The sequence below is a fragment of the Cydia strobilella genome, chromosome 24 (assembly GCF_947568885.1).
Source record: "Cydia strobilella chromosome 24, ilCydStro3.1, whole genome shotgun sequence".
NCBI lineage: Eukaryota > Metazoa > Arthropoda > Insecta > Lepidoptera > Tortricidae > Cydia > Cydia strobilella.
The window spans coordinates 5521229-5546911 of record NC_086064.1 but is presented as its reverse complement, the minus strand read 5'-3'; the positions used below and the strand labels follow the sequence as shown (position 1 = coordinate 5546911).

General features: G+C 43.4%; 11 protein-coding genes and 2 pseudogenes across 11 annotated transcripts; all 13 read left to right on the top strand.

Moving 5' to 3' along the window:
• Positions 1-106: 106 nt before the first annotated feature.
• On the top strand, positions 107-8657 carry LOC134752431 (uncharacterized; annotated as a pseudogene).
• On the top strand, positions 3519-4199 carry LOC134752063 (late histone H1-like). Its single transcript, XM_063687624.1, has one exon. It carries the CDS (start codon positions 3519-3521, stop codon positions 4197-4199), a length of 681 nt encoding a protein of 226 aa, XP_063543694.1.
• On the top strand, positions 4954-5328 carry LOC134752065 (histone H2A). The gene has a single exon (XM_063687626.1). The coding sequence runs from the start codon at positions 4954-4956 to the stop codon at positions 5326-5328; it is 375 nt and encodes a 124-aa protein (XP_063543696.1).
• Positions 6866-7243, top strand: LOC134752064 (histone H2B). The gene has a single exon (XM_063687625.1). It carries the CDS (start codon positions 6866-6868, stop codon positions 7241-7243), a length of 378 nt encoding a protein of 125 aa, XP_063543695.1.
• Positions 8658-9538: 881 nt separating the features above from the next.
• LOC134752429 (histone H4) lies at positions 9539-9850 on the top strand. Its single transcript, XM_063688139.1, has one exon. The coding sequence runs from the start codon at positions 9539-9541 to the stop codon at positions 9848-9850; it is 312 nt and encodes a 103-aa protein (XP_063544209.1).
• A 1824-nt stretch (positions 9851-11674) lies between these two features.
• LOC134752354 (late histone H1-like) lies at positions 11675-12355 on the top strand. Its single transcript, XM_063688035.1, has one exon. The coding sequence runs from the start codon at positions 11675-11677 to the stop codon at positions 12353-12355; it is 681 nt and encodes a 226-aa protein (XP_063544105.1).
• A 754-nt stretch (positions 12356-13109) lies between these two features.
• LOC134752361 (histone H2A) lies at positions 13110-13484 on the top strand. Its single transcript, XM_063688040.1, has one exon. It carries the CDS (start codon positions 13110-13112, stop codon positions 13482-13484), a length of 375 nt encoding a protein of 124 aa, XP_063544110.1.
• A 797-nt stretch (positions 13485-14281) lies between these two features.
• On the top strand, positions 14282-14659 carry LOC134752241 (histone H2B). The gene has a single exon (XM_063687869.1). It carries the CDS (start codon positions 14282-14284, stop codon positions 14657-14659), a length of 378 nt encoding a protein of 125 aa, XP_063543939.1.
• A 1003-nt stretch (positions 14660-15662) lies between these two features.
• Positions 15663-23488, top strand: LOC134752428 (uncharacterized; annotated as a pseudogene).
• On the top strand, positions 19090-19770 carry LOC134752058 (late histone H1-like). Its single transcript, XM_063687620.1, has one exon. The coding sequence runs from the start codon at positions 19090-19092 to the stop codon at positions 19768-19770; it is 681 nt and encodes a 226-aa protein (XP_063543690.1).
• Positions 20525-20899, top strand: LOC134752061 (histone H2A). Its single transcript, XM_063687622.1, has one exon. It carries the CDS (start codon positions 20525-20527, stop codon positions 20897-20899), a length of 375 nt encoding a protein of 124 aa, XP_063543692.1.
• Positions 21697-22074, top strand: LOC134752060 (histone H2B). Its single transcript, XM_063687621.1, has one exon. It carries the CDS (start codon positions 21697-21699, stop codon positions 22072-22074), a length of 378 nt encoding a protein of 125 aa, XP_063543691.1.
• Positions 23489-24369: 881 nt separating the features above from the next.
• On the top strand, positions 24370-24681 carry LOC134752427 (histone H4). Its single transcript, XM_063688138.1, has one exon. The coding sequence runs from the start codon at positions 24370-24372 to the stop codon at positions 24679-24681; it is 312 nt and encodes a 103-aa protein (XP_063544208.1).
• The last annotated feature ends 1002 nt before the right edge of the window (positions 24682-25683 follow it).

Sequence of the window (25683 nt, the reverse complement as noted above, 5' to 3'; positions counted from 1 at the left end):
CGACCAGCCAGCACGTATAAATAGCGACTCGCTGGCGAAAAATCGCTTATTCCCTCTCGTGACTCGTTAACGTAACGTACACGCACGCGTATTATTATTATTCACAATGGCCCGTACCAAGCAGACCGCTCGTAAATCCACCGGTGGTAAAGCGCCCCGCAAACAGCTCGCCACCAAGGCGGCCCGCAAGAGCGCGCCCGCCACCGGCGGCGTCAAGAAGCCCCATCGTTACAGGCCCGGCACCGTCGCCCTCCGTGAGATCCGTCGCTACCAGAAGAGCACTGAGCTTCTGATCCGCAAGCTGCCCTTCCAGCGTCTGGTGCGTGAGATCGCTCAGGACTTCAAGACCGATCTGCGCTTCCAGAGCTCTGCCGTTATGGCTCTCCAGGAGGCCAGCGAGGCTTACCTCGTCGGTCTCTTCGAGGACACCAATCTGTGCGCTATCCACGCCAAGCGTGTGACCATCATGCCCAAGGACATCCAGCTGGCTCGCAGGATCCGCGGTGAACGTGCCTAAACCACCACGTTTAAACTGGCACGGAGCAACATCACAGGACGCAGTCTGCGCGAACGCATACGGTTACATTATATGTATTATTTTGTACCACGCGTTTTGCGTCTGGACGTGCGAACGTGACGCTTCTGTCAGTCATATATCAAAAGGCCCTTTTCAGGGCCACACATGATTCTAAAATTCACAATTGTTTCTTTGAACAAACACTTGCGTAGATAAATCGATCGATCGATCACTGCATGGTCATTACGAAAAAAAAAAAAAAAAAAATATATATATATAATTTACACATAACCAACCGTACACAAAATGTACGGAGGTATATATGAAATTTAACTGCAATACACGAAATACTACTATACTGTAAGGATTATTTAAGAAAGAACTTATTTCCTATAATAATAGGAGTTAACACACTAATAGATTGGAAAGTAAATTAAAATCGTCACGTGACTCTCATATTAAGCGCTATTTTATTATATCGACAAAATTATTACCACTGATTGAATGCTTACAAAAATATTAGAGGAGAAGAATCCTTCACAAGAGGATCTAATCCGTAAGCCGGCCGCCGTTTTTATAGTATATATTATCCCCTACGTCTAAACCTAAGTATCCAAAATTAATTTAAATATCATATAATATGAAATTATTTATCAATAGGTATATATAATATTATATTTCTTTAGATATATGAAAAGTAAGTCAAATAATAATGCTCTGATATATCTTACCCCGTCCCCCGTCGCCCCGCAATAGGGTAAAACGTATAAATAGCGGCAAAATGATGGCTAGCTAGCTATTCCACTCGTGTCGACGCGCGGCGCAAGTCGTGTGTTGAGTATTCCGTTCGAGAAGTCTAATCTCTACTACAACAAGTCGCAATGACCGGTCGCGGTAAGGGAGGTAAAGGTCTGGGGAAAGGAGGAGCCAAGCGCCACAGGAAGGTGCTCCGTGATAACATCCAGGGTATCACCAAGCCCGCCATCCGTCGTCTCGCCCGCAGAGGTGGCGTCAAGCGTATCTCCGGCCTGATCTACGAGGAGACCCGCGGCGTTCTCAAGGTGTTCCTCGAGAACGTGATCCGTGACGCGGTCACCTACACCGAGCACGCCAAGAGGAAGACCGTCACCGCCATGGACGTCGTCTACGCTCTGAAGCGTCAAGGCCGCACCCTCTACGGTTTCGGAGGTTAAGCGCTGCACTGTCAGCGTCGTCGCGCGCGATATCGTGTAATATGTACTAACGTGGGTATTACCGTATCGCGCAGACGCAAATAAAAAAAAAAAGGCCCTTTTCAGGGCCGCAAATAATTCTATGATACGATTACGATAAAAAGTTTCAGTAGCGACACAGACGGACAAACAATCGATCTCTACCCATCCTATGTTATCCAAAATATCTACTAAATAACTACTAATAATCTAGTATCGTCGTAGGTGGTACGTACATTTATTACAATTACTTACTTACCCGGCACCGCGCAACACTTCTAACTTCTACAGCGTCCAGCTCGTAAGCATCGCTTGTGCTAAGTATCTATTGATACCAGAGGAAGCGAAACAATCCAAAATTGAACCACGAGCGGTACATACAAAATTGGAATCTTGAGGGTTTCATCAACATTTTTAGTTTCACCACACCAACCCGAAGAAGAAAATATTAATTAACTGGTAAAAGATATATATATATATATATATATATATATATATATATATATATTTTTTTTTAATAACACCATCATATACTTATAAACAATCACATGCAACCGCACACACCACATTTTACTTTACCCGCGAACCTCACCTGACCTGTGAGTGATCTGCTACTGATAATGACGACTAGTCGATGAACTGACCAATTAGATAAAGGATTCGCAAATAGTGCACAAAACGGACAGGGACACCCAACATCCCCGCACCCACTCACCTCACTTTACAAAAAAAAAAAAAAAAAAAAAAAAGAAAGTATAATATAAACACAGGTTTTAGACTTCTCGTGTTCCTATGATGATGAATACATAATATTTAGGTACTTACATATAATATATACATATCAACCTAAACAGATTTTTATGTCAAAATAATTTATATCGTTTGTTCCAATATCAACATTCAGATAATATCATACGTTAAATTATTATAAATAAATACGCCGGACCAAAAACTAAATAAATCTAAACGACGACCTACACGAGACTCTTACCTACTACGATGCCCGCACGCACGTGTCGCGCTGTATGATCCTCGTAGAAGAAGAGAGTTTAACTATACGAATTATAATAATATTCATTAATACGATATCTTAATGTATAATATAACATAACATAATTATTTAAATTTAATATAAAGTACCTATCCCGTTTTACGTCGGTACCGGCAGAGAGCAAACCACTGAACGTAGGCAATGCAATCCAAGTCGCGGTACGGCTGTTTTACGACAGTGAAGACAACAAGTCAAAATAACATTATAAATATAATTTTCTAATGTTGTTATTGTGTCACATCTATCTATGGTATCTTCGCATTTAACTGGAGGACACATAATAGTGTTAGATGTGATTTTAATTAAGAAAAATCACTTTTTAAACTGACCCGAGGTGTCCGCAACCTATAATACCAAAAGTAAAGTTCTCTCATTCGTTTATCGGCGTTCCAAATCCTAAAACTTCTATTAAAATACGTATATCAATTCATAAAGAATGTATATGTGCAATTTTATTATAATCATTATAATATAATTCACTATAAATTTAGTTTAATCATAAACGAGTAAGTGAAAACTTGGAAGTGTTATTACGAGAAAACGTCCCGCGACATGAGGGTCTGCGTTACGGTTAAGCCGGAGTATATATAAAAAGTGGCGCCCCCAATAAGCCGTGTTTAGTACTCGCCAGCGCAGCGCTCCGCTTACACGCGTCCGCTGTATTCTCTTTGCGCAGTTTGTGCGATTTACTAATTTACTTTACTTACTTACTTGACGATTAATAAATAAATAAATAAATATGGCCGACACCGCAGTTGCTGCCGACGCTCCCGCCCCGGCGACGCCCGCGAAGAAGCCTAAGGCGTCCGCCTCCGCTGGCGCTAAGAAGCCTAAGGCGAAACCCACCCACCCTAAGACGTCCGAGATGGTTAACAGCGCCATCAAGGAGTTGAAGGAGAGAAGCGGTTCGTCCCTGCAGGCTATCAAGAAGTACATCGCCGCCCAGTACAAGGTCGACGCCGAGAAGCTGGCCCCTTTCATCAGAAAATATCTTAAGAGCGCAGTCGAATCCGGCGCACTCATTCAGACCAAAGGCAAGGGCGCGTCCGGCTCCTTCAAACTGGAGTCGAAGTCATCATCGGCCGGCAAGAAGCCCGCCGCGGCCAAGAAATCTAGCGCCGCTAAATCTTCAGCCGCCGCTAAGAAGCCCGCCGCAGCTAAGCCCGCTAAGGCGAAGAAGGCCGCTGCGTCCCCGGCCAAGCCTAAGGCCGCCACGAAGGACAAGAAGGCTGCCGCCGCCAAGAAGAAGCCCGCCGCGAAGAAACCTTCCACCCCCGCCAAGGGCAAGAGCGCCGCCGCGCCTAAGGCCAAGAAGACCGCGAAGCCGCCGACCAAGAAGCCTAAAGCTCCCAAGCCCAAGAAGGCCGCGGCCGCTCCCAAAGCGAAGCCCGCCGCCAAGAAGGCTGCCTCGAAGAAGTAAGAAGACTGCGTCACATTGTCGTCGTCGTACTTACATCGGCCGTGATGGTGGAGGATATGTCGATTGTCGTCGCTATATATCGTATATACGACGACGTGTCGCCTGTTCACACGCCTCTCGTCATACGCCTGTGCGCGTTAAACGCACATCAAAAAGCCCTTTTCAGGGCTAACAAATTTATTCAAAGGTTCATATCGCCTCTGTTTCATTGCAATAAGCACACACACACATACATACACGAGTCGATCGATCGCAATCAATATAAAAAGTCAATCTCAAATCGAGTCTTATGGCAAAAGTCTCAAGATTATTGATGATCTCACTGATAAGACTGATTAGGTTAGGTTTTCATGAATACTTACACAGAATATTTTCTTATCGATGGTGAATGATGATAAATATAACTGTATTATTTGAAGTCTTAGATTTACAACAACAACAACTACATAAATATAAGTATATAATTTACGGAATATTTTTTGTTAATTGTGTCATTTTTATTAGGTATACTTTGATGTATAAATTGAAATGTTTTTATTTTATATCTATCTCTTTCTAATTTGCGCTCTTGCACGCGACTCGTTGATTGGTCGATCGGGCTCGTGTTATGTCGGCTCGTTGTATCCCCACTATCAGCGTACACCGTGAACGTATAAAATAAAGGCAACTACTAAAAAAGAGCGTATACACTCGCAAGCAAGCAATCGTGCTCTCGTTTCGTGTGTGTAAACTAAACTTAAATCTCTCTTTAAACATGTCTGGACGCGGTAAAGGTGGCAAGGTTAAGGGAAAGGCAAAGTCCCGTTCTAACCGTGCCGGACTTCAGTTCCCCGTCGGTCGTATCCACAGGCTTCTACGCAAGGGCAACTACGCCGAGCGCGTCGGTGCCGGTGCCCCGGTGTACCTAGCCGCCGTCATGGAGTACCTGGCCGCTGAGGTTCTCGAGTTGGCAGGCAACGCCGCTCGCGACAACAAGAAGACCAGGATCATCCCTAGGCATCTCCAGCTGGCGATCCGCAACGACGAGGAGTTGAACAAGCTCCTCTCCGGTGTGACCATCGCCCAGGGTGGTGTGCTGCCTAACATTCAGGCCGTGCTCCTGCCCAAGAAGACCGAGAAGAAGGCTTAAGTGTACTCACTTCTCATCAGGCTACATCTCTAGCGGTAACACCCGGCGTTTGGTGAATGTGGCCTCTGTTATATTCCCGCCCGAGTGACCGTTACAAAAGGCCCTTTTCAGGGCCACAATATGATTCTGTGATAACGTTGTAAGTTTCATGGCATAACGCATACGTGTATGATGTCATTCGATCGATCAATATAATTATATCATATACATATATATGAACGATGAATGAATGAATGAATGTTATTACTTACGGTAAGTAGATAATTCTGAATTCTAATAAGATTATTTTTCTGATTGCAAAACACATCACTACACACGTCTCTATATGAGAGACTTGAGACATCGTTTCGTCAAGAAGTATAATAAATAAACGACAAATAAAGGTAATGTGATGGCTCAGAGCTATTACTTGCTCATCTACAGCAGTGTGTCACTGTAACAACAACAACAATAGTAAATAAACATAAAGCTATATACATTTAAATAATATAATTGTTATCCGCCTACGGTTTTGAACAAAACTGATGATGGTATAATCTATACGGCATTTGATATATTTTATAATCAAAATAATAATACCTATATGTAAGTAATATCAATACGCGCTCTCACTCCCCACCATGCCGACCGACGATACTAATGATGCACGAACGCTATTGGTCGATATACCGCGAGCGCGACGCTCGATCTTTAATCCCCTATTTCCCGTTCTCCGCTTTAACAAAATGAGCGCAACTTAGTACGAAATTTTTAAAGGTAAGAGATGAGTCGCAACTGTGACGTTGACGGGAACGCACGCGCTTGAGCACGCTCTCGAGACTTACGCACCCTACCCAACTCACTAGTTGTCGTGTGTTAACGCCAGTGTTGTGCAAGTACATAATAAATAATAATAAAGGCGATTTATTATTATTTATTATTTTAAATTCAGTGGCCCCCAGTGTTGAAAAGACCTCGCTGAGATCGTTTGCTGGTGGAAACCTAACGGTGCCAACTAAAGCCACCAGGCGCTAGCGGGGCCGTTTGTCGGTGGTGCCACAAACGGGGTTTACAAGCCCAGTCTCAACCCACTGCCATCTGTATTTTATCTTGTGCTCACGCCTGTGTTAATTACAGGTCAACACGCCGACACCGCACACACACGCCACAGCCATGGGCATCTATAGGACGCCTACCAAGGGGACGGAGGCCACATCGGAGGAGGACTCGGCCGCGGCAGCGGCCTCGACGGGGGTGATGCGACCTCAGGCCAACGACCAGCTCACGCAAACCCCTTCTCCGGGCGTAACGGAGTGCACAAAGCCAAGGCGCTTACCAGCTTGTGGGAGCTACACGGGATCTTCGGCGTCAAGTGACTCGGAAGAGGACCTTGACTTCGAAGACTCCGTGGGGGGCTCCGACGAAGGCTTGGGCGCTGAGGCCAGATGCACCTCCGGAACGCCCGGGGACGGGGAGGCGGAGCAGTCAGCGACCAAACAGGTCCCAAATTTTTATTCTCAGTTCGACTATCGTACTGTAAGCATCTAACTATATCACAATGCCACCCAAGACTAGCGGTAAGGCCGCCAAGAAATCCGGCAAGGCCCAGAAGAACATCTCCAAGTCGGACTCGAAGAAAAAGAAGAAGCATAAGCGCAAGGAGAGCTACGCCATTTACATCTACAAGGTGCTCAAGCAGGTCCACCCCGACACCGGTATCTCCAGCAAGGCCATGTCGATCATGAACTCTTTCGTGAACGACATCTTCGAGCGCATCGCCGCCGAGGCCTCCCGCCTCGCTCACTACAACAAGAGGTCCACCATCACCAGCAGGGAGGTGCAGACATCCGTGAGGCTCTTGCTGCCCGGTGAGCTCGCCAAGCACGCCGTCAGTGAAGGCACCAAGGCCGTCACCAAGTACACCAGCTCCAAGTAAGCGTCCGTCGTTCCTCGTATGCTATCTGTCTTCTCAATACACTTTTAGTGTAATGGGTTTAGGTAGTTCGTATTGCGACACGACACGCTGCGAGAGTGTGGTTTGTACAACAACCAAAAAGGCCCTTTTCAGGGCCACAAATACGTTCTGAATATATAATATAAGAAGTTTCTAGATAGCCGTGCATACGGTGTCAATCGGTATCAACACGAAAGTTGTATCAACATGTAAGAGTATTAAATAAGGAATCAACAATACACACATACACTTAGTGTATGCATATGTGTAACGTGAGACGTTATGGATATTAAATTTAGGTTAGGTTTTTATAAAATAAGTAGTTATGTTAGGTTTCGCGGAGTTAGGTTAGGTTTTGAATGACATTATAAAAAAAAGTTAGGTTTGATCGGTTTGAACTTTGACCTAACCTAACCTAACTCGATCAAACCTAACTCCGCGAAACCAAACATAACCTGACATTATAAAAAAAAGTTAGGTTAGGTTTTGAGTGACAAAAAAAAAAAACCTAACCTAACTTTGACCTAACCTAACCTAACTCGATCAAACCTAACTCCGCGAAACCTAACATAACCTGACCTAACTTATAAACCTATTTTATAAAATACTAACCTAACTTTAATAACCTGACCTAACTCGATTGAACCGGCTATCGAGGCGAATTTCGATAGCGATGACTGTTATTTAAATGAAATATATGTATGTATGTATGTATGTATGTATTTATTTATTTATTTATTTATTAATTAATATTTCAATTATATTATTGTTATTCTAATCAGAAATTTTGTGTTGGTGAGAAAGGAAGAGGGGCGAGGGGGACGTGTATGTGAATTTTATAGCCCTCTCGCTCACACGGACACTAACCCCGTCCCTTTCCGACCAGCCAGCACGTATAAATAGCGACTCGCTGGCGAAAAATCGCTTATTCCCTCTCGTGACTCGTTAACGTAACGTACACGCACGCGTATTATTATTATTCACAATGGCCCGTACCAAGCAGACCGCTCGTAAATCCACCGGTGGTAAAGCGCCCCGCAAACAGCTCGCCACCAAGGCGGCCCGCAAGAGCGCGCCCGCCACCGGCGGCGTCAAGAAGCCCCATCGTTACAGGCCCGGCACCGTCGCCCTCCGTGAGATCCGTCGCTACCAGAAGAGCACTGAGCTTCTGATCCGCAAGCTGCCCTTCCAGCGTCTGGTGCGTGAGATCGCTCAGGACTTCAAGACCGATCTGCGCTTCCAGAGCTCTGCCGTTATGGCTCTCCAGGAGGCCAGCGAGGCTTACCTCGTCGGTCTCTTCGAGGACACCAATCTGTGCGCTATCCACGCCAAGCGTGTGACCATCATGCCCAAGGACATCCAGCTGGCTCGCAGGATCCGCGGTGAACGTGCCTAAACCACCACGTTTAAACTGGCACGGAGCAACATCACAGGACGCAGTCTGCGCGAACGCATACGGTTACATTATATGTATTATTTTGTACCACGCGTTTTGCGTCTGGACGTGCGAACGTGACGCTTCTGTCAGTCATATATCAAAAGGCCCTTTTCAGGGCCACACATGATTCTAAAATTCACAATTGTTTCTTTGAACAAACACTTGCGTAGATAAATCGATCGATCGATCACTGCATGGTCATTACGAAAAAAAAAAAAAAAAAAATATATATATATAATTTACACATAACCAACCGTACACAAAATGTACGGAGGTATATATGAAATTTAACTGCAATACACGAAATACTACTATACTGTAAGGATTATTTAAGAAAGAACTTATTTCCTATAATAATAGGAGTTAACACACTAATAGATTGGAAAGTAAATTAAAATCGTCACGTGACTCTCATATTAAGCGCTATTTTATTATATCGACAAAATTATTACCACTGATTGAATGCTTACAAAAATATTAGAGGAGAAGAATCCTTCACAAGAGGATCTAATCCGTAAGCCGGCCGCCGTTTTTATAGTATATATTATCCCCTACGTCTAAACCTAAGTATCCAAAATTAATTTAAATATCATATAATATGAAATTATTTATCAATAGGTATATATAATATTATATTTCTTTAGATATATGAAAAGTAAGTCAAATAATAATGCTCTGATATATCTTACCCCGTCCCCCGTCGCCCCGCAATAGGGTAAAACGTATAAATAGCGGCAAAATGATGGCTAGCTAGCTATTCCACTCGTGTCGACGCGCGGCGCAAGTCGTGTGTTGAGTATTCCGTTCGAGAAGTCTAATCTCTACTACAACAAGTCGCAATGACCGGTCGCGGTAAGGGAGGTAAAGGTCTGGGGAAAGGAGGAGCCAAGCGCCACAGGAAGGTGCTCCGTGATAACATCCAGGGTATCACCAAGCCCGCCATCCGTCGTCTCGCCCGCAGAGGTGGCGTCAAGCGTATCTCCGGCCTGATCTACGAGGAGACCCGCGGCGTTCTCAAGGTGTTCCTCGAGAACGTGATCCGTGACGCGGTCACCTACACCGAGCACGCCAAGAGGAAGACCGTCACCGCCATGGACGTCGTCTACGCTCTGAAGCGTCAAGGCCGCACCCTCTACGGTTTCGGAGGTTAAGCGCTGCACTGTCAGCGTCGTCGCGCGCGATATCGTGTAATATGTACTAACGTGGGTATTACCGTATCGCGCAGACGCAAATAAAAAAAAAAAGGCCCTTTTCAGGGCCGCAAATAATTCTATGATACGATTACGATAAAAAGTTTCAGTAGCGACACAGACGGACAAACAATCGATCTCTACCCATCCTATGTTATCCAAAATATCTACTAAATAACTACTAATAATCTAGTATCGTCGTAGGTGGTACGTACATTTATTACAATTACTTACTTACCCGGCACCGCGCAACACTTCTAACTTCTACAGCGTCCAGCTCGTAAGCATCGCTTGTGCTAAGTATCTATTGATACCAGAGGAAGCGAAACAATCCAAAATTGAACCACGAGCGGTACATACAAAATTGGAATCTTGAGGGTTTCATCAACATTTTTAGTTTCACCACACCAACCCGAAGAAGAAAATATTAATTAACTGGTAAAAGATATATATATATATATTTTTTTTTTTTTTTTTTTTTTTTTTTTTTTTTTTTTTTTTTTTTTTAATAACACCATCATATACTTATAAACAATCACATGCAACCGCACACACCACATTTTACTTTACCCGCGAACCTCACCTGACCTGTGAGTGATCTGCTACTGATAATGACGACTAGTCGATGAACTGACCAATTAGATAAAGGATTCGCAAATAGTGCACAAAACGGACAGGGACACCCAACATCCCCGCACCCACTCACCTCACTTTACAAAAAAAAAAAAAAAAAAAAAAAAAAAAGAAAGTATAATATAAACACAGGTTTTAGACTTCTCGTGTTCCTATGATGATGAATACATAATATTTAGGTACTTACATATAATATATACATATCAACCTAAACAGATTTTTATGTCAAAATAATTTATATCGTTTGTTCCAATATCAACATTCAGATAATATCATACGTTAAATTATTATAAATAAATACGCCGGACCAAAAACTAAATAAATCTAAACGACGACCTACACGAGACTCTTACCTACTACGATGCCCGCACGCACGTGTCGCGCTGTATGATCCTCGTAGAAGAAGAGAGTTTAACTATACGAATTATAATAATATTCATTAATACGATATCTTAATGTATAATATAACATAACATAATTATTTAAATTTAATATAAAGTACCTATCCCGTTTTACGTCGGTACCGGCAGAGAGCAAACCACTGAACGTAGGCAATGCAATCCAAGTCGCGGTACGGCTGTTTTACGACAGTGAAGACAACAAGTCAAAATAACATTATAAATATAATTTTCTAATGTTGTTATTGTGTCACATCTATCTATGGTATCTTCGCATTTAACTGGAGGACACATAATAGTGTTAGATGTGATTTTAATTAAGAAAAATCACTTTTTAAACTGACCCGAGGTGTCCGCAACCTATAATACCAAAAGTAAAGTTCTCTCATTCGTTTATCGGCGTTCCAAATCCTAAAACTTCTATTAAAATACGTATATCAATTCATAAAGAATGTATATGTGCAATTTTATTATAATCATTATAATATAATTCACTATAAATTTAGTTTAATCATAAACGAGTAAGTGAAAACTTGGAAGTGTTATTACGAGAAAACGTCCCGCGACATGAGGGTCTGCGTTACGGTTAAGCCGGAGTATATATAAAAAGTGGCGCCCCCAATAAGCCGTGTTTAGTACTCGCCAGCGCAGCGCTCCGCTTACACGCGTCCGCTGTATTCTCTTTGCGCAGTTTGTGCGATTTACTAATTTACTTTACTTACTTACTTGACGATTAATAAATAAATAAATAAATATGGCCGACACCGCAGTTGCTGCCGACGCTCCCGCCCCGGCGACGCCCGCGAAGAAGCCTAAGGCGTCCGCCTCCGCTGGCGCTAAGAAGCCTAAGGCGAAACCCACCCACCCTAAGACGTCCGAGATGGTTAACAGCGCCATCAAGGAGTTGAAGGAGAGAAGCGGTTCGTCCCTGCAGGCTATCAAGAAGTACATCGCCGCCCAGTACAAGGTCGACGCCGAGAAGCTGGCCCCTTTCATCAGAAAATATCTTAAGAGCGCAGTCGAATCCGGCGCACTCATTCAGACCAAAGGCAAGGGCGCGTCCGGCTCCTTCAAACTGGAGTCGAAGTCATCATCGGCCGGCAAGAAGCCCGCCGCGGCCAAGAAATCTAGCGCCGCTAAATCTTCAGCCGCCGCTAAGAAGCCCGCCGCAGCTAAGCCCGCTAAGGCGAAGAAGGCCGCTGCGTCCCCGGCCAAGCCTAAGGCCGCCACGAAGGACAAGAAGGCTGCCGCCGCCAAGAAGAAGCCCGCCGCGAAGAAACCTTCCACCCCCGCCAAGGGCAAGAGCGCCGCCGCGCCTAAGGCCAAGAAGACCGCGAAGCCGCCGACCAAGAAGCCTAAAGCTCCCAAGCCCAAGAAGGCCGCGGCCGCTCCCAAAGCGAAGCCCGCCGCCAAGAAGGCTGCCTCGAAGAAGTAAGAAGACTGCGTCACATTGTCGTCGTCGTACTTACATCGGCCGTGATGGTGGAGGATATGTCGATTGTCGTCGCTATATATCGTATATACGACGACGTGTCGCCTGTTCACACGCCTCTCGTCATACGCCTGTGCGCGTTAAACGCACATCAAAAAGCCCTTTTCAGGGCTAACAAATTTATTCAAAGGTTCATATCGCCTCTGTTTCATTGCAATAAGCACACACACACATACATACACGAGTCGATCGATCGCAATCAATATAAAAAGTCAATCTCAAATCGAGTCTTATGGCAAAAGTCTCAAGATTATTGATGATCTCACTGATAAGACTGATTAGGTTAGGTTTTCATGAATACTTACACAGAATATTTTCTTATCGATGGTGAATGATGATAAATATAACTGTATTATTTGAAGTCTTAGATTTACAACAACAACAACTACATAAATATAAGTATATAATTTACGGAATATTTTTTGTTAATTGTGTCATTTTTATTAGGTATACTTTGATGTATAAATTGAAATGTTTTTATTTTATATCTATCTCTTTCTAATTTGCGCTCTTGCACGCGACTCGTTGATTGGTCGATCGGGCTCGTGTTATGTCGGCTCGTTGTATCCCCACTATCAGCGTACACCGTGAACGTATAAAATAAAGGCAACTACTAAAAAAGAGCGTATACACTCGCAAGCAAGCAATCGTGCTCTCGTTTCGTGTGTGTAAACTAAACTTAAATCTCTCTTTAAACATGTCTGGACGCGGTAAAGGTGGCAAGGTTAAGGGAAAGGCAAAGTCCCGTTCTAACCGTGCCGGACTTCAGTTCCCCGTCGGTCGTATCCACAGGCTTCTACGCAAGGGCAACTACGCCGAGCGCGTCGGTGCCGGTGCCCCGGTGTACCTAGCCGCCGTCATGGAGTACCTGGCCGCTGAGGTTCTCGAGTTGGCAGGCAACGCCGCTCGCGACAACAAGAAGACCAGGATCATCCCTAGGCATCTCCAGCTGGCGATCCGCAACGACGAGGAGTTGAACAAGCTCCTCTCCGGTGTGACCATCGCCCAGGGTGGTGTGCTGCCTAACATTCAGGCCGTGCTCCTGCCCAAGAAGACCGAGAAGAAGGCTTAAGTGTACTCACTTCTCATCAGGCTACATCTCTAGCGGTAACACCCGGCGTTTGGTGAATGTGGCCTCTGTTATATTCCCGCCCGAGTGACCGTTACAAAAGGCCCTTTTCAGGGCCACAATATGATTCTGTGATAACGTTGTAAGTTTCATGGCATAACGCATACGTGTATGATGTCATTCGATCGATCAATATAATTATATCATATACATATATATGAACGATGAATGAATGAATGAATGTTATTACTTACGGTAAGTAGATAATTCTGAATTCTAATAAGATTATTTTTCTGATTGCAAAACACATCACTACACACGTCTCTATATGAGAGACTTGAGACATCGTTTCGTCAAGAAGTATAATAAATAAACGACAAATAAAGGTAATGTGATGGCTCAGAGCTATTACTTGCTCATCTACAGCAGTGTGTCACTGTAACAACAACAACAATAGTAAATAAACATAAAGCTATATACATTTAAATAATATAATTGTTATCCGCCTACGGTTTTGAACAAAACTGATGATGGTATAATCTATACGGCATTTGATATATTTTATAATCAAAATAATAATACCTATATGTAAGTAATATCAATACGCGCTCTCACTCCCCACCATGCCGACCGACGATACTAATGATGCACGAACGCTATTGGTCGATATACCGCGAGCGCGACGCTCGATCTTTAATCCCCTATTTCCCGTTCTCCGCTTTAACAAAATGAGCGCAACTTAGTACGAAATTTTTATTCTCAGTTCGACTATCGTACTGTAAGCATCTAACTATATCACAATGCCACCCAAGACTAGCGGTAAGGCCGCCAAGAAATCCGGCAAGGCCCAGAAGAACATCTCCAAGTCGGACTCGAAGAAAAAGAAGAAGCATAAGCGCAAGGAGAGCTACGCCATTTACATCTACAAGGTGCTCAAGCAGGTCCACCCCGACACCGGTATCTCCAGCAAGGCCATGTCGATCATGAACTCTTTCGTGAACGACATCTTCGAGCGCATCGCCGCCGAGGCCTCCCGCCTCGCTCACTACAACAAGAGGTCCACCATCACCAGCAGGGAGGTGCAGACATCCGTGAGGCTCTTGCTGCCCGGTGAGCTCGCCAAGCACGCCGTCAGTGAAGGCACCAAGGCCGTCACCAAGTACACCAGCTCCAAGTAAGCGTCCGTCGTTCCTCGTATGCTATCTGTCTTCTCAATACACTTTTAGTGTAATGGGTTTAGGTAGTTCGTATTGCGACACGACACGCTGCGAGAGTGTGGTTTGTACAACAACCAAAAAGGCCCTTTTCAGGGCCACAAATACGTTCTGAATATATAATATAAGAAGTTTCTAGATAGCCGTGCATACGGTGTCAATCGGTATCAACACGAAAGTTGTATCAACATGTAAGAGTATTAAATAAGGAATCAACAATACACACATACACTTAGTGTATGCATATGTGTAACGTGAGACGTTATGGATATTAAATTTAGGTTAGGTTTTTATAAAATAAGTAGTTATGTTAGGTTTCGCGGAGTTAGGTTAGGTTTTGAATGACATTATAAAAAAAAGTTAGGTTTGATCGGTTTGAACTTTGACCTAACCTAACCTAACTCGATCAAACCTAACTCCGCGAAACCAAACATAACCTGACATTATAAAAAAAAGTTAGGTTAGGTTTTGAGTGACAAAAAAAAAAAACCTAACCTAACTTTGACCTAACCTAACCTAACTCGATCAAACCTAACTCCGCGAAACCTAACATAACCTGACCTAACTTATAAACCTATTTTATAAAATACTAACCTAACTTTAATAACCTGACCTAACTCGATTGAACCGGCTATCGAGGCGAATTTCGATAGCGATGACTGTTATTTAAATGAAATATATGTATGTATGTATGTATGTATGTATTTATTTATTTATTTATTTATTAATTAATATTTCAATTATATTATTGTTATTCTAATCAGAAATTTTGTGTTGGTGAGAAAGGAAGAGGGGCGAGGGGGACGTGTATGTGAATTTTATAGCCCTCTCGCTCACACGGACACTAACCCCGTCCCTTTCCGACCAGCCAGCACGTATAAATAGCGACTCGCTGGCGAAAAATCGCTTATTCCCTCTCGTGACTCGTTAACGTAACGTACACGCACGCGTATTATTATTATTCACAATGGCCCGTACCAAGCAGACCGCTCGTAAATCCACCGGTGGTAAAGCGCCCCGCAAACAGCTCGCCACCAAGGCGGCCCGCAAGAGCGCGCCCGCCACCGGCGGCGTCAAGAAGCCCCATCGTTACAGGCCCGGCACCGTCGCCCTCCGTGAGATCCGTCGCTACCAGAAGAGCACTGAGCTTCTGATCCGCAAGCTGCCCTTCCAGCGTCTGGTGCGTGAGATCGCTCAGGACTTCAAGACCGATCTGCGCTTCCAGAGCTCTGCCGTTATGGCTCTCCAGGAGGCCAGCGAGGCTTACCTCGTCGGTCTCTTCGAGGACACCAATCTGTGCGCTATCCACGCCAAGCGTGTGACCATCATGCCCAAGGACATCCAGCTGGCTCGCAGGATCCGCGGTGAACGTGCCTAAACCACCACGTTTAAACTGGCACGGAGCAACATCACAGGACGCAGTCTGCGCGAACGCATACGGTTACATTATATGTATTATTTTGTACCACGCGTTTTGCGTCTGGACGTGCGAACGTGACGCTTCTGTCAGTCATATATCAAAAGGCCCTTTTCAGGGCCACACATGATTCTAAAATTCACAATTGTTTCTTTGAACAAACACTTGCGTAGATAAATCGATCGATCGATCACTGCATGGTCATTACGAAAAAAAAAAAAAAAAAAATATATATATATAATTTACACATAACCAACCGTACACAAAATGTACGGAGGTATATATGAAATTTAACTGCAATACACGAAATACTACTATACTGTAAGGATTATTTAAGAAAGAACTTATTTCCTATAATAATAGGAGTTAACACACTAATAGATTGGAAAGTAAATTAAAATCGTCACGTGACTCTCATATTAAGCGCTATTTTATTATATCGACAAAATTATTACCACTGATTGAATGCTTACAAAAATATTAGAGGAGAAGAATCCTTCACAAGAGGATCTAATCCGTAAGCCGGCCGCCGTTTTTATAGTATATATTATCCCCTACGTCTAAACCTAAGTATCCAAAATTAATTTAAATATCATATAATATGAAATTATTTATCAATAGGTATATATAATATTATATTTCTTTAGATATATGAAAAGTAAGTCAAATAATAATGCTCTGATATATCTTACCCCGTCCCCCGTCGCCCCGCAATAGGGTAAAACGTATAAATAGCGGCAAAATGATGGCTAGCTAGCTATTCCACTCGTGTCGACGCGCGGCGCAAGTCGTGTGTTGAGTATTCCGTTCGAGAAGTCTAATCTCTACTACAACAAGTCGCAATGACCGGTCGCGGTAAGGGAGGTAAAGGTCTGGGGAAAGGAGGAGCCAAGCGCCACAGGAAGGTGCTCCGTGATAACATCCAGGGTATCACCAAGCCCGCCATCCGTCGTCTCGCCCGCAGAGGTGGCGTCAAGCGTATCTCCGGCCTGATCTACGAGGAGACCCGCGGCGTTCTCAAGGTGTTCCTCGAGAACGTGATCCGTGACGCGGTCACCTACACCGAGCACGCCAAGAGGAAGACCGTCACCGCCATGGACGTCGTCTACGCTCTGAAGCGTCAAGGCCGCACCCTCTACGGTTTCGGAGGTTAAGCGCTGCACTGTCAGCGTCGTCGCGCGCGATATCGTGTAATATGTACTAACGTGGGTATTACCGTATCGCGCAGACGCAAATAAAAAAAAAAAGGCCCTTTTCAGGGCCGCAAATAATTCTATGATACGATTACGATAAAAAGTTTCAGTAGCGACACAGACGGACAAACAATCGATCTCTACCCATCCTATGTTATCCAAAATATCTACTAAATAACTACTAATAATCTAGTATCGTCGTAGGTGGTACGTACATTTATTACAATTACTTACTTACCCGGCACCGCGCAACACTTCTAACTTCTACAGCGTCCAGCTCGTAAGCATCGCTTGTGCTAAGTATCTATTGATACCAGAGGAAGCGAAACAATCCAAAATTGAACCACGAGCGGTACATACAAAATTGGAATCTTGAGGGTTTCATCAACATTTTTAGTTTCACCACACCAACCCGAAGAAGAAAATATTAATTAACTGGTAAAAGATATATATATATATATTTTTTTTTTTTTTTTTTTTTTTTTTTTTTTTTTTTTTTTTTTTTTAATAACACCATCATATACTTATAAACAATCACATGCAACCGCACACACCACATTTTACTTTACCCGCGAACCTCACCTGACCTGTGAGTGATCTGCTACTGATAATGACGACTAGTCGATGAACTGACCAATTAGATAAAGGATTCGCAAATAGTGCACAAAACGGACAGGGACACCCAACATCCCCGCACCCACTCACCTCACTTTACAAAAAAAAAAAAAAAAAAAAAAAAAAAAGAAAGTATAATATAAACACAGGTTTTAGACTTCTCGTGTTCCTATGATGATGAATACATAATATTTAGGTACTTACATATAATATATACATATCAACCTAAACAGATTTTTATGTCAAAATAATTTATATCGTTTGTTCCAATATCAACATTCAGATAATATCATACGTTAAATTATTATAAATAAATACGCCGGACCAAAAACTAAATAAATCTAAACGACGACCTACACGAGACTCTTACCTACTACGATGCCCGCACGCACGTGTCGCGCTGTATGATCCTCGTAGAAGAAGAGAGTTTAACTATACGAATTATAATAATATTCATTAATACGATATCTTAATGTATAATATAACATAACATAATTATTTAAATTTAATATAAAGTACCTATCCCGTTTTACGTCGGTACCGGCAGAGAGCAAACCACTGAACGTAGGCAATGCAATCCAAGTCGCGGTACGGCTGTTTTACGACAGTGAAGACAACAAGTCAAAATAACATTATAAATATAATTTTCTAATGTTGTTATTGTGTCACATCTATCTATGGTATCTTCGCATTTAACTGGAGGACACATAATAGTGTTAGATGTGATTTTAATTAAGAAAAATCACTTTTTAAACTGACCCGAGGTGTCCGCAACCTATAATACCAAAAGTAAAGTTCTCTCATTCGTTTATCGGCGTTCCAAATCCTAAAACTTCTATTAAAATACGTATATCAATTCATAAAGAATGTATATGTGCAATTTTATTATAATCATTATAATATAATTCACTATAAATTTAGTTTAATCATAAACGAGTAAGTGAAAACTTGGAAGTGTTATTACGAGAAAACGTCCCGCGACATGAGGGTCTGCGTTACGGTTAAGCCGGAGTATATATAAAAAGTGGCGCCCCCAATAAGCCGTGTTTAGTACTCGCCAGCGCAGCGCTCCGCTTACACGCGTCCGCTGTATTCTCTTTGCGCAGTTTGTGCGATTTACTAATTTACTTTACTTACTTACTTGACGATTAATAAATAAATAAATAAATATGGCCGACACCGCAGTTGCTGCCGACGCTCCCGCCCCGGCGACGCCCGCGAAGAAGCCTAAGGCGTCCGCCTCCGCTGGCGCTAAGAAGCCTAAGGCGAAACCCACCCACCCTAAGACGTCCGAGATGGTTAACAGCGCCATCAAGGAGTTGAAGGAGAGAAGCGGTTCGTCCCTGCAGGCTATCAAGAAGTACATCGCCGCCCAGTACAAGGTCGACGCCGAGAAGCTGGCCCCTTTCATCAGAAAATATCTTAAGAGCGCAGTCGAATCCGGCGCACTCATTCAGACCAAAGGCAAGGGCGCGTCCGGCTCCTTCAAACTGGAGTCGAAGTCATCATCGGCCGGCAAGAAGCCCGCCGCGGCCAAGAAATCTAGCGCCGCTAAATCTTCAGCCGCCGCTAAGAAGCCCGCCGCAGCTAAGCCCGCTAAGGCGAAGAAGGCCGCTGCGTCCCCGGCCAAGCCTAAGGCCGCCACGAAGGACAAGAAGGCTGCCGCCGCCAAGAAGAAGCCCGCCGCGAAGAAACCTTCCACCCCCGCCAAGGGCAAGAGCGCCGCCGCGCCTAAGGCCAAGAAGACCGCGAAGCCGCCGACCAAGAAGCCTAAAGCTCCCAAGCCCAAGAAGGCCGCGGCCGCTCCCAAAGCGAAGCCCGCCGCCAAGAAGGCTGCCTCGAAGAAGTAAGAAGACTGCGTCACATTGTCGTCGTCGTACTTACATCGGCCGTGATGGTGGAGGATATGTCGATTGTCGTCGCTATATATCGTATATACGACGACGTGTCGCCTGTTCACACGCCTCTCGTCATACGCCTGTGCGCGTTAAACGCACATCAAAAAGCCCTTTTCAGGGCTAACAAATTTATTCAAAGGTTCATATCGCCTCTGTTTCATTGCAATAAGCACACACACACATACATACACGAGTCGATCGATCGCAATCAATATAAAAAGTCAATCTCAAATCGAGTCTTATGGCAAAAGTCTCAAGATTATTGATGATCTCACTGATAAGACTGATTAGGTTAGGTTTTCATGAATACTTACACAGAATATTTTCTTATCGATGGTGAATGATGATAAATATAACTGTATTATTTGAAGTCTTAGATTTACAACAACAACAACTACATAAATATAAGTATATAATTTACGGAATATTTTTTGTTAATTGTGTCATTTTTATTAGGTATACTTTGATGTATAAATTGAAATGTTTTTATTTTATATCTATCTCTTTCTAATTTGCGCTCTTGCACGCGACTCGTTGATTGGTCGATCGGGCTCGTGTTATGTCGGCTCGTTGTATCCCCACTATCAGCGTACACCGTGAACGTATAAAATAAAGGCAACTACTAAAAAAGAGCGTATACACTCGCAAGCAAGCAATCGTGCTCTCGTTTCGTGTGTGTAAACTAAACTTAAATCTCTCTTTAAACATGTCTGGACGCGGTAAAGGTGGCAAGGTTAAGGGAAAGGCAAAGTCCCGTTCTAACCGTGCCGGACTTCAGTTCCCCGTCGGTCGTATCCACAGGCTTCTACGCAAGGGCAACTACGCCGAGCGCGTCGGTGCCGGTGCCCCGGTGTACCTAGCCGCCGTCATGGAGTACCTGGCCGCTGAGGTTCTCGAGTTGGCAGGCAACGCCGCTCGCGACAACAAGAAGACCAGGATCATCCCTAGGCATCTCCAGCTGGCGATCCGCAACGACGAGGAGTTGAACAAGCTCCTCTCCGGTGTGACCATCGCCCAGGGTGGTGTGCTGCCTAACATTCAGGCCGTGCTCCTGCCCAAGAAGACCGAGAAGAAGGCTTAAGTGTACTCACTTCTCATCAGGCTACATCTCTAGCGGTAACACCCGGCGTTTGGTGAATGTGGCCTCTGTTATATTCCCGCCCGAGTGACCGTTACAAAAGGCCCTTTTCAGGGCCACAATATGATTCTGTGATAACGTTGTAAGTTTCATGGCATAACGCATACGTGTATGATGTCATTCGATCGATCAATATAATTATATCATATACATATATATGAACGATGAATGAATGAATGAATGTTATTACTTACGGTAAGTAGATAATTCTGAATTCTAATAAGATTATTTTTCTGATTGCAAAACACATCACTACACACGTCTCTATATGAGAGACTTGAGACATCGTTTCGTCAAGAAGTATAATAAATAAACGACAAATAAAGGTAATGTGATGGCTCAGAGCTATTACTTGCTCATCTACAGCAGTGTGTCACTGTAACAACAACAACAATAGTAAATAAACATAAAGCTATATACATTTAAATAATATAATTGTTATCCGCCTACGGTTTTGAACAAAACTGATGATGGTATAATCTATACGGCATTTGATATATTTTATAATCAAAATAATAATACCTATATGTAAGTAATATCAATACGCGCTCTCACTCCCCACCATGCCGACCGACGATACTAATGATGCACGAACGCTATTGGTCGATATACCGCGAGCGCGACGCTCGATCTTTAATCCCCTATTTCCCGTTCTCCGCTTTAACAAAATGAGCGCAACTTAGTACGAAATTTTTATTCTCAGTTCGACTATCGTACTGTAAGCATCTAACTATATCACAATGCCACCCAAGACTAGCGGTAAGGCCGCCAAGAAATCCGGCAAGGCCCAGAAGAACATCTCCAAGTCGGACTCGAAGAAAAAGAAGAAGCATAAGCGCAAGGAGAGCTACGCCATTTACATCTACAAGGTGCTCAAGCAGGTCCACCCCGACACCGGTATCTCCAGCAAGGCCATGTCGATCATGAACTCTTTCGTGAACGACATCTTCGAGCGCATCGCCGCCGAGGCCTCCCGCCTCGCTCACTACAACAAGAGGTCCACCATCACCAGCAGGGAGGTGCAGACATCCGTGAGGCTCTTGCTGCCCGGTGAGCTCGCCAAGCACGCCGTCAGTGAAGGCACCAAGGCCGTCACCAAGTACACCAGCTCCAAGTAAGCGTCCGTCGTTCCTCGTATGCTATCTGTCTTCTCAATACACTTTTAGTGTAATGGGTTTAGGTAGTTCGTATTGCGACACGACACGCTGCGAGAGTGTGGTTTGTACAACAACCAAAAAGGCCCTTTTCAGGGCCACAAATACGTTCTGAATATATAATATAAGAAGTTTCTAGATAGCCGTGCATACGGTGTCAATCGGTATCAACACGAAAGTTGTATCAACATGTAAGAGTATTAAATAAGGAATCAACAATACACACATACACTTAGTGTATGCATATGTGTAACGTGAGACGTTATGGATATTAAATTTAGGTTAGGTTTTTATAAAATAAGTAGTTATGTTAGGTTTCGCGGAGTTAGGTTAGGTTTTGAATGACATTATAAAAAAAAGTTAGGTTTGATCGGTTTGAACTTTGACCTAACCTAACCTAACTCGATCAAACCTAACTCCGCGAAACCAAACATAACCTGACATTATAAAAAAAAGTTAGGTTAGGTTTTGAGTGACAAAAAAAAAAAACCTAACCTAACTTTGACCTAACCTAACCTAACTCGATCAAACCTAACTCCGCGAAACCTAACATAACCTGACCTAACTTATAAACCTATTTTATAAAATACTAACCTAACTTTAATAACCTGACCTAACTCGATTGAACCGGCTATCGAGGCGAATTTCGATAGCGATGACTGTTATTTAAATGAAATATATGTATGTATGTATGTATGTATGTATTTATTTATTTATTTATTTATTAATTAATATTTCAATTATATTATTGTTATTCTAATCAGAAATTTTGTGTTGGTGAGAAAGGAAGAGGGGCGAGGGGGACGTGTATGTGAATTTTATAGCCCTCTCGCTCACACGGACACTAACCCCGTCCCTTTCCGACCAGCCAGCACGTATAAATAGCGACTCGCTGGCGAAAAATCGCTTATTCCCTCTCGTGACTCGTTAACGTAACGTACACGCACGCGTATTATTATTATTCACAATGGCCCGTACCAAGCAGACCGCTCGTAAATCCACCGGTGGTAAAGCGCCCCGCAAACAGCTCGCCACCAAGGCGGCCCGCAAGAGCGCGCCCGCCACCGGCGGCGTCAAGAAGCCCCATCGTTACAGGCCCGGCACCGTCGCCCTCCGTGAGATCCGTCGCTACCAGAAGAGCACTGAGCTTCTGATCCGCAAGCTGCCCTTCCAGCGTCTGGTGCGTGAGATCGCTCAGGACTTCAAGACCGATCTGCGCTTCCAGAGCTCTGCCGTTATGGCTCTCCAGGAGGCCAGCGAGGCTTACCTCGTCGGTCTCTTCGAGGACACCAATCTGTGCGCTATCCACGCCAAGCGTGTGACCATCATGCCCAAGGACATCCAGCTGGCTCGCAGGATCCGCGGTGAACGTGCCTAAACCACCACGTTTAAACTGGCACGGAGCAACATCACAGGACGCAGTCTGCGCGAACGCATACGGTTACATTATATGTATTATTTTGTACCACGCGTTTTGCGTCTGGACGTGCGAACGTGACGCTTCTGTCAGTCATATATCAAAAGGCCCTTTTCAGGGCCACACATGATTCTAAAATTCACAATTGTTTCTTTGAACAAACACTTGCGTAGATAAATCGATCGATCGATCACTGCATGGTCATTACGAAAAAAAAAAAAAAAAAAATATATATATATAATTTACACATAACCAACCGTACACAAAATGTACGGAGGTATATATGAAATTTAACTGCAATACACGAAATACTACTATACTGTAAGGATTATTTAAGAAAGAACTTATTTCCTATAATAATAGGAGTTAACACACTAATAGATTGGAAAGTAAATTAAAATCGTCACGTGACTCTCATATTAAGCGCTATTTTATTATATCGACAAAATTATTACCACTGATTGAATGCTTACAAAAATATTAGAGGAGAAGAATCCTTCACAAGAGGATCTAATCCGTAAGCCGGCCGCCGTTTTTATAGTATATATTATCCCCTACGTCTAAACCTAAGTATCCAAAATTAATTTAAATATCATATAATATGAAATTATTTATCAATAGGTATATATAATATTATATTTCTTTAGATATATGAAAAGTAAGTCAAATAATAATGCTCTGATATATCTTACCCCGTCCCCCGTCGCCCCGCAATAGGGTAAAACGTATAAATAGCGGCAAAATGATGGCTAGCTAGCTATTCCACTCGTGTCGACGCGCGGCGCAAGTCGTGTGTTGAGTATTCCGTTCGAGAAGTCTAATCTCTACTACAACAAGTCGCAATGACCGGTCGCGGTAAGGGAGGTAAAGGTCTGGGGAAAGGAGGAGCCAAGCGCCACAGGAAGGTGCTCCGTGATAACATCCAGGGTATCACCAAGCCCGCCATCCGTCGTCTCGCCCGCAGAGGTGGCGTCAAGCGTATCTCCGGCCTGATCTACGAGGAGACCCGCGGCGTTCTCAAGGTGTTCCTCGAGAACGTGATCCGTGACGCGGTCACCTACACCGAGCACGCCAAGAGGAAGACCGTCACCGCCATGGACGTCGTCTACGCTCTGAAGCGTCAAGGCCGCACCCTCTACGGTTTCGGAGGTTAAGCGCTGCACTGTCAGCGTCGTCGCGCGCGATATCGTGTAATATGTACTAACGTGGGTATTACCGTATCGCGCAGACGCAAATAAAAAAAAAAAGGCCCTTTTCAGGGCCGCAAATAATTCTATGATACGATTACGATAAAAAGTTTCAGTAGCGACACAGACGGACAAACAATCGATCTCTACCCATCCTATGTTATCCAAAATATCTACTAAATAACTACTAATAATCTAGTATCGTCGTAGGTGGTACGTACATTTATTACAATTACTTACTTACCCGGCACCGCGCAACACTTCTAACTTCTACAGCGTCCAGCTCGTAAGCATCGCTTGTGCTAAGTATCTATTGATACCAGAGGAAGCGAAACAATCCAAAATTGAACCACGAGCGGTACATACAAAATTGGAATCTTGAGGGTTTCATCAACATTTTTAGTTTCACCACACCAACCCGAAGAAGAAAATATTAATTAACTGGTAAAAGATATATATATATATATTTTTTTTTTTTTTTTTTTTTTTTTTTTTTTTTTTTTTTTTTTTTTTAATAACACCATCATATACTTATAAACAATCACATGCAACCGCACACACCACATTTTACTTTACCCGCGAACCTCACCTGACCTGTGAGTGATCTGCTACTGATAATGACGACTAGTCGATGAACTGACCAATTAGATAAAGGATTCGCAAATAGTGCACAAAACGGACAGGGACACCCAACATCCCCGCACCCACTCACCTCACTTTACAAAAAAAAAAAAAAAAAAAAAAAAAAAAGAAAGTATAATATAAACACAGGTTTTAGACTTCTCGTGTTCCTATGATGATGAATACATAATATTTAGGTACTTACATATAATATATACATATCAACCTAAACAGATTTTTATGTCAAAATAATTTATATCGTTTGTTCCAATATCAACATTCAGATAATATCATACGTTAAATTATTATAAATAAATACGCCGGACCAAAAACTAAATAAATCTAAAC

Bases quoted from the DNA above. Each gene is read 5' to 3' on its own strand.
- LOC134752063 (XM_063687624.1), top strand. From the start codon at position 3,519: ATGGCCGACACCGCAGTTGCTGCCGACGCTCCCGCCCCGGCGACGCCC.
- LOC134752065 (XM_063687626.1), top strand. From the start codon at position 4,954: ATGTCTGGACGCGGTAAAGGTGGCAAGGTTAAGGGAAAGGCAAAGTCC.
- LOC134752064 (XM_063687625.1), top strand. From the start codon at position 6,866: ATGCCACCCAAGACTAGCGGTAAGGCCGCCAAGAAATCCGGCAAGGCC.
- LOC134752429 (XM_063688139.1), top strand. From the start codon at position 9,539: ATGACCGGTCGCGGTAAGGGAGGTAAAGGTCTGGGGAAAGGAGGAGCC.
- LOC134752354 (XM_063688035.1), top strand. From the start codon at position 11,675: ATGGCCGACACCGCAGTTGCTGCCGACGCTCCCGCCCCGGCGACGCCC.
- LOC134752361 (XM_063688040.1), top strand. From the start codon at position 13,110: ATGTCTGGACGCGGTAAAGGTGGCAAGGTTAAGGGAAAGGCAAAGTCC.
- LOC134752241 (XM_063687869.1), top strand. From the start codon at position 14,282: ATGCCACCCAAGACTAGCGGTAAGGCCGCCAAGAAATCCGGCAAGGCC.
- LOC134752058 (XM_063687620.1), top strand. From the start codon at position 19,090: ATGGCCGACACCGCAGTTGCTGCCGACGCTCCCGCCCCGGCGACGCCC.
- LOC134752061 (XM_063687622.1), top strand. From the start codon at position 20,525: ATGTCTGGACGCGGTAAAGGTGGCAAGGTTAAGGGAAAGGCAAAGTCC.
- LOC134752060 (XM_063687621.1), top strand. From the start codon at position 21,697: ATGCCACCCAAGACTAGCGGTAAGGCCGCCAAGAAATCCGGCAAGGCC.
- LOC134752427 (XM_063688138.1), top strand. From the start codon at position 24,370: ATGACCGGTCGCGGTAAGGGAGGTAAAGGTCTGGGGAAAGGAGGAGCC.